Here is a 14,840-nt window from a genome sequence, read left to right on the forward strand (position 1 = left end):
CACTAGACTTATGGACTGTACCTTTAAGTATTTTCACATACTGATCTTGGTGCTGTGTGAGTGAGGGAAAGTGATTCAGATACTGACCTTGGTGTTGCAGGATTTGATCGAAAAAAGGAGATTCAGCCAGTTGTCTTGTCTGATCAGTGCTATGAGGTACATTTCTGGAACCAGTGGCAAAGACTAGCCAGCGGAAAGCACAAAGTCACACTGCGTTTACTTTCTCTACAGATCAAAGCGACCCATTACAATGACACTGGCATCGCTGGGAGGATGGTCCATCTGTTCAAAGGTCCGAGATGGAATGCAAAGCTTCTGCTGAACCTGACCACAGACTCCGCTGGAGTGGCCCAGTTCTCCCTCAACACGACTTCTTTCCCAGGGGACTTTGAGCTCTTTGTAAGCTGGTCACTATAGTCAGTTCTCCCTCAACATAGTCTTCTGGTCAAATTAGTAAATGCACTGCAGAAAAGCTACGTCTAGTGTCTATGTGAGCGTGTTATGTATAGATTGTGCACAAGCTAATGCTAGTATATTTGAGTCTGCGTGTGAGTGCGTGATGTGTATATTCTACACATGCTAGTGTAGTTGAATCTTTGTGTGAGTGTGTCATGTGTATATTGTACACAAGCTAATGCTAGTGTAGTTGAATCTTTGTGTTGGCGTGTGATGTGTAGGTCGTACACAAGCTAGTGCTAGTGTAGTTGTGACGGTGCTTTGTGGAAGATCCAGGTATTCCTCCTTTCTCGTCTCTAATGCTTCTTCCTTTCCAGGCCAGCCTAACTACAGACACCGACACATACAGACCATATAACACCCCATACTATGACTCGCCATCAAAGTCTGTGTCCAGATTAAGAACAGCATCTCCAGACTCAGCGTCATCCAGCTCTCTGGCCATAATAGATGACAAAATAGATGGTGCTCTTCAGTGTGGCAAAGACGTACCCATCACCATTAAGTACACCTTCACTGGGGAGACTTTCAACGCAGACTCTGTGGATGTCATTTATATGGTATGTGGAATACAGGTTCCATTCCAGACATCTAAAGTCATTTGAATACTGTATGTCATTAGTTTTCCTTGTTTGTTGCAGGTTTTATCAAGAGGACAGATTGTTCATCATGGCTTTGCTGAAGCTTCAGTGAAGGGTTCTCCACCAGTAACTCAGGGTGAGGTTTCCTTCCGGTTGTCCGTCAGTGCTGAGATGGCCCCCTCAGTGCAGGTCCTGGCTTACTGTGTCTTACCCAGTGAGACGGTCCTGGCTGACAGCAAAACCTTCTCAACGGAGAAGTGCTTCATAACCAAGGTACCACACTACAGCATGATGTTGTCATGGTAGCACACTACAGCATGTTGTTGTCATGGTAGCGTACTACAGCATGATGTTGTCATGGTAGCACACTACAGTGCAATGGTGTAATGGTAGCACACTACAGTGCAATGTTTTAATGGTACCACACTACAGCATGATGCTGTCATGGTAGCGCACTACAGCATGTTGTTGTCATAGTAGCACACTACAGCACGATGTTGTCATGGTAGCACACTACAGTGCAATGGTGTAATGGGAGCACACTACAGCACAGTTGAGCATGTTGTTGTCATGGTAGCACAGTAGAGCATGTTGTTGTCATGGTAGCACACTACAGTGCAATGGTGTAATGGGAGCACACTACAGCATGTTGTTGTCATGGTAGCACAGTAGAGCATGTTGTTGTCATGGTAGCACGCTAGATGAAGGTTGTGGAAAGTTGTTTTTGTCCTCCTCTGCTGCTCTGTGATTGGTTGATAATATGCTGTTGTGTACACAGGTGTCGGTGCAGTTCTCCCCCCCTAAATCGGTTCCTGGAGAGAAGAGCTCCCTGCAGCTGTCTGCTCAGCCTGGCTCTCTCTGCGGCCTCAGCGCTGTGGATCAGAGCATTTACATCCTGGAACCTGGGAAACGACTGAACGCTGACAAGGTTACCAGCACCATGACGACATAGATCTGACCCAGAGGGGACCGGGCCTCTGATGCCCATATGTGTTACTGCCCATTACTGCCTGAAGAGAGGAGGGGGGTGATGATGATGACCATATGTGTTACTGCCCATTACTGCCTGAAGAGAGGAGGGGGGTGATGATGATGCCCATATGTGTTACTGCCCATTACTGCCTGAAGAGAGGAGGGGGGTGATAATGATGCCTGATGAGAGGAGGGGGGTGATGATGATGCGTTCCTCTTCCCCTCTAGGTTTTTGATTTGTTACCATCGATGGACTCGTTTATTGATTATGAAGTTGAAGATCCAGTAGAGTGTCTGAAAGTGAGACCTCGGCGATCTTCTCTGTACTATCCTCTGCAACCCTCTGCAACTGATGCCTTTGCAGTTTTCCAGGTCTGAAAAATAAGCACTTGAACACAGAATAAGTCCATATCCTAATGTCCATAATATCTGTGAAGGAGGAGTCTATCTGCGTCTGGTTGGGGCTGAAGGCTGCGTCTGTGTCTGTTTTAGAGGTTGGGGCTGAAGGCTGCAACTAACCTGGTTTTGCTTCTGTGTCTGTTTTAGAGGTTGGGGCTGAAGGCTGCAACTAACCTGGTTTTGCGTCTTTGTCTGTTTTAGAGGTTGGGGCTGAAGGCTGTAACTAACCTGGTTTTAGGGACACCAGACTGCTTACTGTACCGGGGGGAGACGTACTACAAGGGATTCCGTAAGAGCACTTAAACATGAAACACACTGTAGACCTTGAATTGAGACACTGTAACCTAATTTAACAATGAGGCTCATTTTACTTGGTGTTTGTAGACCTGACCATTGACCAAGGCCTCTGATTACGTCAGCTGCTCTGGCCTCTTTTTCCTCCGCATGAACGCGTGATGCATGAACATCACCTGCATGTCTTCCATTTCCGCGGCCTTTGATCCATACAGGGCGTATGCTGGAGGGACGGTGTCCCAAACTCTGACGTACTCAAGAGGACAGGACCTCTACAGTCCTGTGTCCATGCCATCGCCATAGCAATTAACACTACACAGTCCTGTGTCAATGCCATCTCCATAGCAATTAACACTACAGTCCTGTGTCAATGCCATCTCCATAGCAATAGCAATTAACACTACACAGTCCTGTGTCAATGCCATCGCCATAGCAATTAACACTACACAGTCCTGTGTCAATGCCATTGCCAAAGCAATTAACATGACAGTCCTGTGTCAATGCCATCTCCATAGCAATTAACACTACACAGTCCTGTGTCAATGCCATTGCCATAGCAATGAACATCACAGTCCTGTGTCAATGCCATCGCCATAGCAATTAACACTACAGTCCTGTGTCAATGCCATCGCCATAGCAATTAACACTACAGTCCTGTGTCAATGCCATCGCCATAGCAATTAACACTACACAGTCCTGTGTCAATGCCATCGCCATAGCAATTAACACTAACACTACACAGTCCTGTGTCAATGCCATCTCCATAGCAATTAACAATGGCTCCCAAGCCTCTCCGAAGGCCTCCAAGCCATTTGTAAAGCTGAGACTGGGGAGGGAGCAGAGAGGGCAGTTACTACAGGACTCTGCTGCACAGGAGCAGAGAGGGCAGTTACTACAGGACTCTGCTGCACAGGAGCAGAGAGGGCAGTTACTACAGGACTCTGCTGCACATGTTGTAGGAGTTTGTTTCTCCTTGATGGGGTATCCCGAGGTGGCCTATGATTTTGTTTCTCCTTAATAGGGTATCCCATTGCAATTGATGCAATTGCTGCACCAGGTGCAGCAATTGCTGCACCAGGTGCTCCAGTGCCGGAAAATGTTGGTGTGACTGTTCGTACATTCTTCCCTGAGACGTGGATCTGGGACCTGGCAGAGGTCGGGTAAGTGGCCACGTAGAATCAGGGATCCTGTTTCCAGCACTAGATCCCCATCACCATTGCTCCCCATATCCAGCCCCATCACCGTTGCTCCCCATATCCAGCCCCATCACTATTGCTCCCCATATCCAGCCCCATCACCATTGCTCCCCATATCCAGCCCCATCACTATTGCTCCCCATATCCAGCCCCATCACCGTTGCTCCCCATATCCAGCCCCATCACCGTTGCTCCCCATATCCAGCCCCATCACTGTTGCTCTAACGTTGCTCTAACGTGTCTCTTCACAGGGGGTCTGGAGAAACACAAGTCCCTCTCACTGTCCCTGACACCATCACCACCTGGGAGATGGAGGCGTTCTGCCTGTCCCCCCAGGGCTTCGGTCTGGCCCCCCCAGTTCAGCTCACTGTGTTCCAGCCCTTCTTCCTGGAGCTCTCCTTGCCCTACTCCATCATCCGTGGAGAGACCTTTGAGCTCAAAGCAACAGTTTTCAACTACCTGCCCCAGTGCATCATGGTATTACAACAGTTTTCAACTACCTGCCCAAGTGCATCATGGTATAGCAACAGATCATGCTCTGAGCATAAGGACTTTGAACTTTCTGGTAGCCAAAGTGTGTTCTGATTGAATTACTTAATTAGCTGTGTGTGTGTGTGTGTGTGTGTGTGTGTGTGTGTGTGTGTGTGTGTGTGTGTGTGAAACTCGATTCCCTCTCTAGCTTTTTATTTCAACATACCGTATTCGCCCCACAGGGTTACATTGTAGAATCATCCGACGTTGGTATGAAACATGGTGCCCATGATTTGAGTTGTCCGAACTTTTTTTATATATATATATATATATATATGGCTCTGTTCAATAATATACTGTGTAATTCAATTCAATTTATTGTGCTTATAGAGCGCCGAAACATTACACATGTATCATGGCGCTTTACAGAATGTAGGCAATCAGAGAAACAGGAAAGAAAGGAAGAAAAGAAAAGAAAGAGAGAGGCCCATGGGTAACAGGGAAAAACTCCCTAGAATTGGAGATACATATAGGAAGAAACCTCGAGCAGATCCACGACTCAAGGGCCTGACCCATCTGCCTAGGGTCAATACAGGACAGTAAGGTCTGTATACATAACAACTGCATATGATAGTCAGGTGTAGAGAATAAGACATGGTGTTAAAAGCACTTGAGCTAGTGCTTGAGCTTGAGCTGTGTACCGTTGCATCTCGTGTGTGTGTGTGTCTGTTAAACGAGTCCCTCTCTGGTAGGTCACAGTGTGTGTTAAACTCAAATCCCTCTCTGGTAGGTCACAGTGACTCCAACCCCTTCATCAGACTTCACTCTGACCCCCTCCTCTGATGGCCAGTACTCCTCCTGTCTGTGTGCAGATGGGAGAAAGACCTTCAAATGGACACTGGTGCCCTCTGTATTAGGTGTGTAACGCTGAGAGAGTTAAAGGAAAGTGGGTAACTTCATTAGACTCTGGTGCTCTCTGTATTAGGTGAGTAACGCTGAAAGAGTTAAAGGAAAGTGGGTAACTTTATTAGACACTGGTGCCCTCTGTACTCTGTGAGTAACGCTGAGAGAGTTAAAGGAAAGTGGGTAACTTTATTAGACACTGGTGCTCTCTGTACTCTGTGAGTAATGCTGAGAGCGTAGAGACACTGTAGTAGTGGACACTGCTGAAGCTGACCTGGGAAACTTGCCTGCAGGAGAGATGAGCGTGACTGTGAGTGCGGCCACTGGGCCGTCCCAGACTCTGTGTGGCAATGAAGTGGTGACCGTCCCAGAGAGAGGCCGCGTAGACGCAGTCACTCGCTCCCTCAAGGTCAAGGTAGGCCTGCCAGTAGTCCTGCACAAGATCAGTCATTTTGAAGTCCCAAGAAAATCTCCAAAGAACCTCTAGAGCTAAAATCACACTTCTAACATCTGTAACTTCTCTCTTGTAAGGCTGAAGGAACCGAGAGGGTTAGAAGTTTCAGCTTGCTCTTATGTCCAAAGGGTGAGCTCCAATCTTCTGTATCTATAGTTCACGTGTTGTCCTTATGCATACTCTATGGAATGTATTAATAGATTCTTGTGTTAAAAGGAAACTGATGCTATTCTTGCATGCACTGTTATGTCCATGTAATTTGCCCAGACCTTTATTCATATTAGACCATTGGCCTGCTTGGCCCCCAACTCGGTTCCATGTTGTATCCACAGGGGGCGCCCTGACGGAGGAGGTGGAGCTGACCCTCCCAGGGGATGTAGTTAAGGGATCAGCCAGAGCCTCTGTGTCTGTGCTAGGTACCAACAGTCACATACAACACACACTTCATATGCACAGCAGAGCCTTACATTGAGCCTTACATTGGCTCACTGACTGCTGAAACCCTAACCACGTTTGTCCAAGAGAGCCTTACATTTGCTGACTGACTGCTGAAACCCTAACCATGTTTGTCCAAGAGAGCCTTACATTGGCTGGATGACTGCTGAAACCTTAACCATGTTTGTCCATGTTTGTCCAAGAGAGCCTTACATTGGCTGGCTGACTGACTGACTGCTGAAACCCTAACCATGTTTGTCCAAGAGAGCCTTACATTGGCTCACTGACTGCTGAAACCCTAACCATGTTTGTCCAACACTCCATGCCTCCTGCAGGAGACATCATAGGTCGCGCTCTGAAGAACATCGACAGCCTCCTGCAGATGCCTTATGGTTGTGGGGAGCAAAATATGGCCATCCTCTCCCCAAATATCTACATTCTGCAGTACCTGCAGAACACTGGCCAGCTCACTGCAGACATTAAGGAGAAGGCCACCAATTTCCTCAAAAGTGGTGAGATGTTCTCTTCCTTTTGACAGTAGAGGGCAGTAGAGGGCACATGTCTATGTTAATTATTATCTATCCATCCTGGATAGTGAACCCCTGAACAAGATGGCACCTCTAACTTTAGAGTTCTGTGTGGTAGGCATGACTAATGACTATTTCCCATTTACCTTTGTAGCACCGGGTTGAACCCCTTTTGCCTTCAGAATTGCCTTTAATTCTTTATAGCATACACTACCAGTCAAAAGTATGGACACACACACACACACACTTATCATAGTTTTTTATTTGATTCTTTTTTTTTGTACTACATGGTACAACAATACATACAACATCCAAAGTATGACAGAAGACAAGGCTCTCTAGAAATATATTATTTCCATGTGCCACATTTCATATTCTTCACTGTTTACCTCTATATCAAATTTGTTGATAATTTTATTGATTTGATATTATTAAAGCCAACTTCGTTCTTTTGAAGCAGTGCCTCCCCATGGCCATGCCCCTGATCTTTAGCAGATGCTCTCGATCACGTCTAAATGCCTAAATGCATTGAGTTACTGCCATGTGATTGGCTGAATAGATATCTGTTAATGAGCAGTTGAACACATGTGCCTAATAAAGTGGCTGGTGATTTGGAACATAATTATGAGTAATCAACAGGATACCAGAGGCAGCTGAACTACAAGCTTCCTAATGGAGCATACAGCACGTTTGGAACAGGAGATGGAAACACATGGTGAGTCCATCCTGGTTCACAAAGTAAGACACCTGTAGACCACAAGACTGTTGATGTTGTTCTATCACATGGTTTTAATCTGGACGTGGTTGATGTAATAGATACTGCATGCTCCGACCACAAATCAGTAACGTTTAATGCGCCGTTTCCCATGATGCAACACATGGCTACTAAAACGTCACAGTGCCACTCAAGGAGGTCCTCCCCCTCTACGGCCTCAAGGGCATTCTCCCCGATCCTCATCTGCACTGAGCACTGAACAGGTGGCTGTTTTTAAAGCTAATAAAGCGTAACTCTAACCAAAATGCAACCTAGGGTCGTCTTGTGAATGTACCCGAGTCAAACTTTCATTTAAAAGCATAATTAGGACAGAAGCGCCACTTTTAAGATTGACAGTATTGTAATGCCCTTTATACTGGAGTTGATGAATCATCTCTTGCAAGAGTTAGTACAAAACGCAACCGCTAGACTGCTTACCAGGACAAGGAAACAGGAACACATCACTCCAGTACTGCCGGCCGTGTACTGGCTTCCTGTTAAATGTACAATCCAGTATAAAGTGGCATTGACTGTTTTTAAATCACTAAATGAGCGTGCTCCCGGTTATGTCCAAAACATGCTGAACTTTTCCACTCCATCACGAGCACTAGGATCTGCATCCCACGCAGAGCTGCAGAGCCCGAGCGAGGAGCGGAGCGGATGGAATTTTGTTGGAGCGCTTTTTCCCCTCTGTTGCGCTCCAATTTCGCTCCGATTCCGCTCACACCAAGCGGAAATGCATGCCCAAATCCACCCAGATTTCATGTCTTCGGAATGAAACCAAGAGCGTTACATTTCAAAGATATTGGCCATAGTAAGTTCGTTAGGGATGGAGTTGCTAAATATTTTAGAAAGGAAACTGAAAGTCATAGCCTAGGGCCTACTGTACAAGCGTACTATTCCTACAAAACAACTAGATGCTAATAATGTAGAGCAAGAACAACCATGTGGTGGTTCCAGTGAGTAAAGATTTAAGAAGATGTGGAATTTTGCATGAGCGTATGCAATTAGAATATGCTTTATATCAAGTAGCCTAAGGCTGAAGTATAACTTGGATGCTAAACCTGTATTATTTAGGCAATTAATCCCACTGATCCTTTTAGTTTTAGGTTTATGTGTATTGACGTTACCAAGCTTGTTCGTTGTTGCACTGTCGGCGTTGCATTATCTTTTACAATAAATGTTCTATGAGTGACATTGCTGTTGCTCTTAGATCTTTGGGATTTACGTTTTCTAAGGTGACAATTCGGCTTGTAGATTATTTCTCCCTCTTTTAAATTGGAGCGAGCCTGGAGCGATTTCACTGGAGCGGGAGGATTTTGAAGTGAAGCGAGATTGAGCGGAGCGACCTGACGTGAATTTGAGCGGAGGAGCGGCCGAGTGGACAGCCACCTGAGTGAGGAGCGGCCGAGTGAACAGCCACCTGAGCGAGGAGCGGCCGAGTGGACAGCCACCGGAGCGAGGAGCGGCCGAGTGGTCAGCCACCTGAGCGAGGAGCGGGATATTCGCACCGCTCAGCTCCACTCACTAGCTCTGATTCCACGCACGCCTGGACACACCCCTTTCCCGCAAACAGAAAGGTGACTGTGCCTTCAGTATCCATGCAACGCCTCTGGAACAGCTTACCACCGGAACTCTAATCGGCATCACCTGTGACTGTTTTTAAATCTTTACTAAAAACCCATCTCTTCAGCCCCAGCTGTGGCGCAACTGGCTGGGGCACCTGCACCGTACGGCGGCGGCCCGGGTTCGATTCCCGCCCCGTGGTCCTTTCCGGATCCCACCCCTGCTCTCTCTCCCATTCACTTCCTGTCACTCTCCACTGTCCTATCATTAAACGCATAAAAAGACCAAAAATGTAATTATATAATAAAAAAACCCATCTCTTCAGACTTGCTTTTAACAGCCACTGAGCCTGTGGAACTATGGATTTGATGCCACTTGTATTTTGTCTGTATATTTATACGTCTGTCTCTCTTGTTTTGTTTTTGTCTGGAGGTGTCAGCTGTAGTTGATGCTTGAATCATCTTTTAAACTCTGTCTTTTTTAACTGTGAAGCACTTTGGAATGTAATGTGCTATAGAAATTAAAATGACTTGCATACAATGCTTAGACCACAGCTCTTACCTCTGGACAGAAGCAAACTCAGCGTTGTGTCCATCTCTTCTCCCAGGCTCACTGCATTTGTGTTGAGGTCGTTTGGAAAAGCAAAGTCCTTTATCTACATTGATCGATCCAAAAGTTATAACGGATGCGAGCACTTGGCTTGGAGGAAACCTTCGACCAGATGGTGTTTTCAATATGCAGGGGAAACTCTTCAACAACAGAATGAAGGTCTGACCTGTATGATGCTACTCATAAACAAACTCCTTATTTGGGATGGATGCTGAATTTTCAGTGTTGATGAGGGTTTTTCATTGTTTTCTAGGGGGGTGTAAGCGATGATGTAACAATAACAGCTTACATCGCTGCATCAATGCTTGAGCTGAATATGAGCACTGTTACGGTAGGTAAATCTGTCTCAAACCATCTCCTCTATCAAAGGTTTCATTCAGATGCTTTATCTTTTCCATAGCTGTCTGAACATGACTAGAAAGTCATACCCCTTTGTACCACTCATGAGAAATATAACCTTTGACCAGAATGTTTAAAAAAAGAATCTATTTTTTTACTTCAGCAAGAAACCATGAGGTTCCTGAAGTCCTCCGCCAGTAACCGCTCCAACACCTACACCACCGCTCTGCTGGCCTACACCTTCAGCCTCGCTGGGGAAGCAGACCTCCGAGCTGAGCTGCTGAAACACTTGGACAGTGTAGCGACCTCTGCTGGTAGGAGACACTGCAGTGTGCCAGAACCGACATAGATGAGCGAACACGTGCACCTGCTCCCTTCATCTCCTACGGCTTGTGTCTTCATCTCCTAATCTCATACGGCTCATGTCTTTATCTCATACGGCTCATGTCTTTATCTCCTAATCTCCTACGGCTCATGTCTTTCTCATACGGCTCATGTCTTTATCTCCTACGGCTCGTGTCTTTATCTCATACGGCTCATGTCTTCTCAGGGAGTCTCCTGCACTGGTCTCAGTCCTCATCAGAGCAAGCTGATTCCCTGGCGGTGGAGACGAGCGCTTATGTGCTGTTAGCTGTTCTCACCAAACCCGCGCTGACGGCTGCAGACTTGGGCTATGCTTCCAGGATCGTCAACTGGCTGGTGAAGCAGCAGAATCCGTATGGAGGCTTCTCTTCCACACAGGTGCTCCACACACCTTTCTTTTCTAAGCTTCGTGTGTGTGTGTGAGAGCTGGTCTCCAGCTTCAGTGTTTGCCCGTGCTGACAGCTGGGTGTGTGTGTGTGTGTGTGTGTGTGTGTGTGTGTGTGTGTGTGTGTGCGTGTGTGTGTGCTGACGGCTGGGTGTGTGTGCGTGTGTGTGTGTTCTCTCAGGACACGGTGGTGGCGCTGCAGGCTCTGGCTCTGTACGCCACCAAGGTCTTCAGCCCACATGGGTCCAGCACAGTGACCGTGCGGTCAGCAGGGGGCGACACACACCAGTTTGATGTGAACCAGCTCAACACACTGCTGTACCAGGAGGGGGCGCTGCGCCACGTTCCTGGGAAGTACAGAGTGGACGTGAAGGGCTCTGCATGCGCTTCTGTGGGGGTCAGTGGAAAAGAACTTCTCCTCTGTTTCTAAACTATTGATGATGGATACTCTGTCCGTGACATTTCTTCACATCTCTTCTGTAACAGGTCGCGCTCTTCTACAACATCCCCACTCCCAGTAAACATTCAACCCTGAGCATTACGACTCAAGCCAAGCCTCTGACTGAGGGACAGTGCAACAAGGCCGATGGGCAGCAGGCCTTCAGCCTCCACATCACAGTCCAGTATGGAGCGCCATGCAACTCCTGCTTCTGTTCTCTTTGACTGAACTAGTCTGACCGCATCGGTTCTAATAGTTATTCCTCCTTTCTTGTGCAGATACACATCTGTTCTAATAGTTATTCCTCCTTTCTTGTGCAGATATAACGGACCACTGCAGAGCACCAACATGGCGATAATAGATGTGAAAATCTTATCTGGGTTCACTGCTGACACTGAAAAAGTAAGTTGTCCAATGTCCCTCCTACATCTGTTGCTCTGTGTGCACCATCCATAATGTTACTGATGGAGGCTCTGTGTGGACCATCCATAATGTTACTGATGGAGGCTGTGTTGGTGTGTGTGCACCATCCATAATGTTACTGATGGAGGCTGTGTTGCTCTGTGTGCACCATCCATAATGTTACTGATGGAGGCTGTGTTGCTCTGTGTGCACCATCCATAATGTTGCTGATGGAAGCTGTGTTGGTGTGTGTGCACCATCCATAATGTTGCTGATGGAGGCTGTGTGCACCATCCATAATGTTGCTGATGGAAGCTGTGTTGGTGTGTGTGTGCACCATCCATAATGTTGCTGATGGAGGCTGTGTTGGTGTGTGTGTGCACCATCCATAATGTTGCTGATGGAAGCTGTGTTGGTGTGTGTGTGTGTGCACCATCCATAATGTTGCTGATGGAGGCTGTGTGTGTGTGTGTGCACCATCCATAATGTTGCTGATGGAGGCTGTGTGCACCAGCCATAATGTTGCTGATGGAGGCTGTGTGCACCATCCATAATGTTGCTGATGGAGGCTGTGTTGGTGTGTGTGTGCACCATCCATAATGTTGCTGATGGAGGCTGTGTTGGGGTGTGTGCACCATCCATAATGTTGCTGATGGAGGCTGTGTTGGGGTGTGTGCACCATCCATAATGTTGCTGATGGAGGCTGTGTTGGTGTGTGTGTGCACCATCCATAATGTTCTTGTGTTTTAACAGCTTCAGGGCAGCAGGTTTGTGGACCGAGTCGACAGCAAAGATGACCACATCCTTGTGTATCTGTCAGAGGTAAGGCCATCTGTAAGAATCCTGGTTTTCACTGAAACATGCTGCACCTACTTGCGCTCTGTCCATCTGATGTGATGTGTTTCTTTTGATTTCCAAACAGGTTCCAAAGGATATACCTGTTCACTGCGAACTGACCATCCGACAGGATTTGCCAGTCACCAACCTGAAGCCAGCAGGGGTCAAGGTGTATGACTACTACCAGACCAGTAAGACTCCATAGACCAAGACCAGCATTACATATATGTATAATTACATTGCCATGGATACAGCAGTGCTAGTAAGCCCCTGACCAATGAAATCTCTCTCTCTCTCAATCAGGTGACCAAGCTGAGGCTGAGTACTCCTCCCCTTGTGCAGGTCAGTTAGTCTGCCGAGTCCTCTAAAGAACAATCACCACAACAGGTCCCAATATTCTATTTAACGTGTGTGTGTGTGTGTGTGTGTGTGTGTGTGTGTGTGTGTGTCCTCCCCTTGTGCAGGTCAGGGGACAGCTAAAGGAAGAGGTCATTAAGTGGAAATTATTTTGACATTTCAACCCTTTAACTTGCTGATGTGTTGACATGATGTTTTTGATTGTATATTTGTAATAAATACTACAATCCTAGCATTTGTCTCATGTTCATACTGTTCGGAGGATTGTCAGTTGAAGACAATATGTTTATGAAAGAATATGAATGAAAACAATATTACCGTACATCCCTGCTGAAAAAAAAACAGCTAGAAACCAGCTTATGCTGGTTTTAGCTGGTCTTTGCTGGTTTTCTTCCAGCTATTGCTGGTCTTTACTGGTGTAGCTGGTTGGGCCACCAGCTGGATATGCTGGCGTGACCATCTGAGGAAGCTGGTCATGCTGGTGTGACCAGCCTGTCTTGTGGGATACAGCTGGTGCAAGATGGTCATGCTGGTGACCAGCCTGTCAAGCCGGTCATGCTGGTTTGCTAGAATGACCAACATAAGCTGGAATGGCCAGTTAAACCAGCACTGTAGACCAGTAACACCAGCTAAAATGACCAGCTTGAGGTGGTACGACAAGCAAAACCAGCTGAATTACCATCATAAGCTGGGAAAACCAGCCGAAGTTAGTTTTTCGCAAGAGTTTTGCTGGTCTAGCAGGTCAACCATCATAGGGTGGTCAAACAAGCTGGTCAACCAGCAAACCACCTTTAGCTGGTCAGGCTGTTTTTTTTTCAACAGGGATGTAGAGCTCAGCATTGTCATTTTATGAAGGAATATGGTTGAAAACAATTTCATGAAACAAGGAACATTGTTATATATGGCTTCACGGCATCCTGATAAAAAAAACATAATATCCACAAGTGGTGATCATCAGGGACTTGAGATGATATCAAAATGTATCAGTAGCAGCTCCCGCTACGGACAGGTGGTTTTTATGATTATTTTAAATTTGCCTTGCAACTTTAGCTTAATAGAAGTGGTTGAGAAGAGGGCAAGTGTGCCGCGCTGCTGAGAAGTGGCTTTGACGTCACGTGACATGGGAATGTTTGCAGTGATTTGGTATTTTCTTCAAGCTGTGGTTCCTAGGTTTAAGAAGAAACACATTAACAGCAAATCTACTCCTTCCCATTGTACTTGGTACAACTCCTTTTAACCTGGATCTTTATGTTTAATCTTCTATACTAATGAGCCCATGAGTGCATTCACATCTTTATTTGTAACCTTGGGTACTTCTATACTAATGAGTCCACAGAAAATTCCAACAACACACAGTGCACAGCTACAGTAGTCCCTAGAGTGCTTACATTTATGTACAGAAACATCCTACATGGAGATATGATAATACCTTGGAGAATGTAAAAGGAATTGAAAGTAAAATCGAGTAATTGATATATTTTTACCATGTTGCCAGGGATGGGCAGTATTTCTGATACATGTATTTAAAATACGTACTTAAAATACAAAATACTATTTTGTAATTGAAACATTTGAAGTGAAAACTATCATTAACTTGTTCAGAAAATTGAAATAGTCTGGCAAGGTGGGGCCACAGGTTGGCACATTCCCGGGATGGACCTGCTGCGTCTTCATCCATTGTTTCGTCCATGGTTTCGTCTCTTATCTAAATCTAACCATGGAGTTGACTTTGGCGGAAAGCTGAAGGTGATTGCTGATAGGCTGTCCCAATCAGTGGCGCCTGCACAATCCAATCACGTTTGAGAGGGTAACAACAAATTGAGGGTTTCCGAGATTTTTGCTTTTTCCTTTTTTTTAGAAGAAGTAACGGGTACTCACGGCTATGGATAGAAATGTAGTGGAGTAAAGAGTACAATATTTGCCTCTCAAATGTACTTGAGTAAAGTCATGAGTACTCCCCAAAAATGATACTCGAGTAAAGTACAGATCCCTCAAAACTGTACTCAAGTACTGTACTCAAGTAAATGTACTCCGTTACTGTCCGGCTCTGGCTATTTGTAAATCAATATTGTAAAATAAAAGATTTAAAAAATTAGGACTG

General features: G+C 46.1%; 1 protein-coding gene and 1 pseudogene across 1 annotated transcript; both read left to right on the top strand.

Moving 5' to 3' along the window:
* The first annotated feature begins 273 nt into the window (after positions 1-273).
* Positions 274-3,866, top strand: LOC143131807 (ovostatin homolog 2-like). The gene is made up of 7 exons (XM_076291395.1): positions 274-399; positions 774-1,016; positions 1,098-1,310; positions 1,816-1,965; positions 2,238-2,381; positions 2,610-2,697; positions 3,724-3,866. The coding sequence occupies exons 1-7, from the start codon at positions 274-276 to the stop codon at positions 3,864-3,866; spliced, it is 1,107 nt and encodes a 368-aa protein (XP_076147510.1).
* LOC143130815 (alpha-2-macroglobulin-like) lies at positions 3,855-12,895 on the top strand (annotated as a pseudogene).
* Positions 12,896-14,840: the final 1,945 nt, after the last annotated feature.

The sequence above is a fragment of the Alosa pseudoharengus genome, unplaced genomic scaffold, assembly GCF_046254945.1.
Source record: "Alosa pseudoharengus isolate Yale_2024_CS ecotype anadromous, Long Island Sound unplaced genomic scaffold, YU_APseudo_1.1 YU_APseudo_1.1_scf_18, whole genome shotgun sequence".
Taxonomy (NCBI): Eukaryota; Metazoa; Chordata; class Actinopteri; order Clupeiformes; family Clupeidae; genus Alosa; species Alosa pseudoharengus.

Bases quoted from the DNA above. Each gene is read 5' to 3' on its own strand.
- LOC143131807 (XM_076291395.1), top strand. From the start codon at position 274: ATGGTCCATCTGTTCAAAGGTCCGAGATGGAATGCAAAGCTTCTGCTG. The intron at 1,017-1,097 runs GTATGTGGAATA...TGTTTGTTGCAG, and splicing joins CTGTGGATGTCATTTATATG to GTTTTATCAAGAGGACAGAT. The intron at 2,698-3,723 runs GTAAGAGCACTT...TCTCCTTAATAG, and splicing joins GACGTACTACAAGGGATTCC to GGTATCCCATTGCAATTGAT.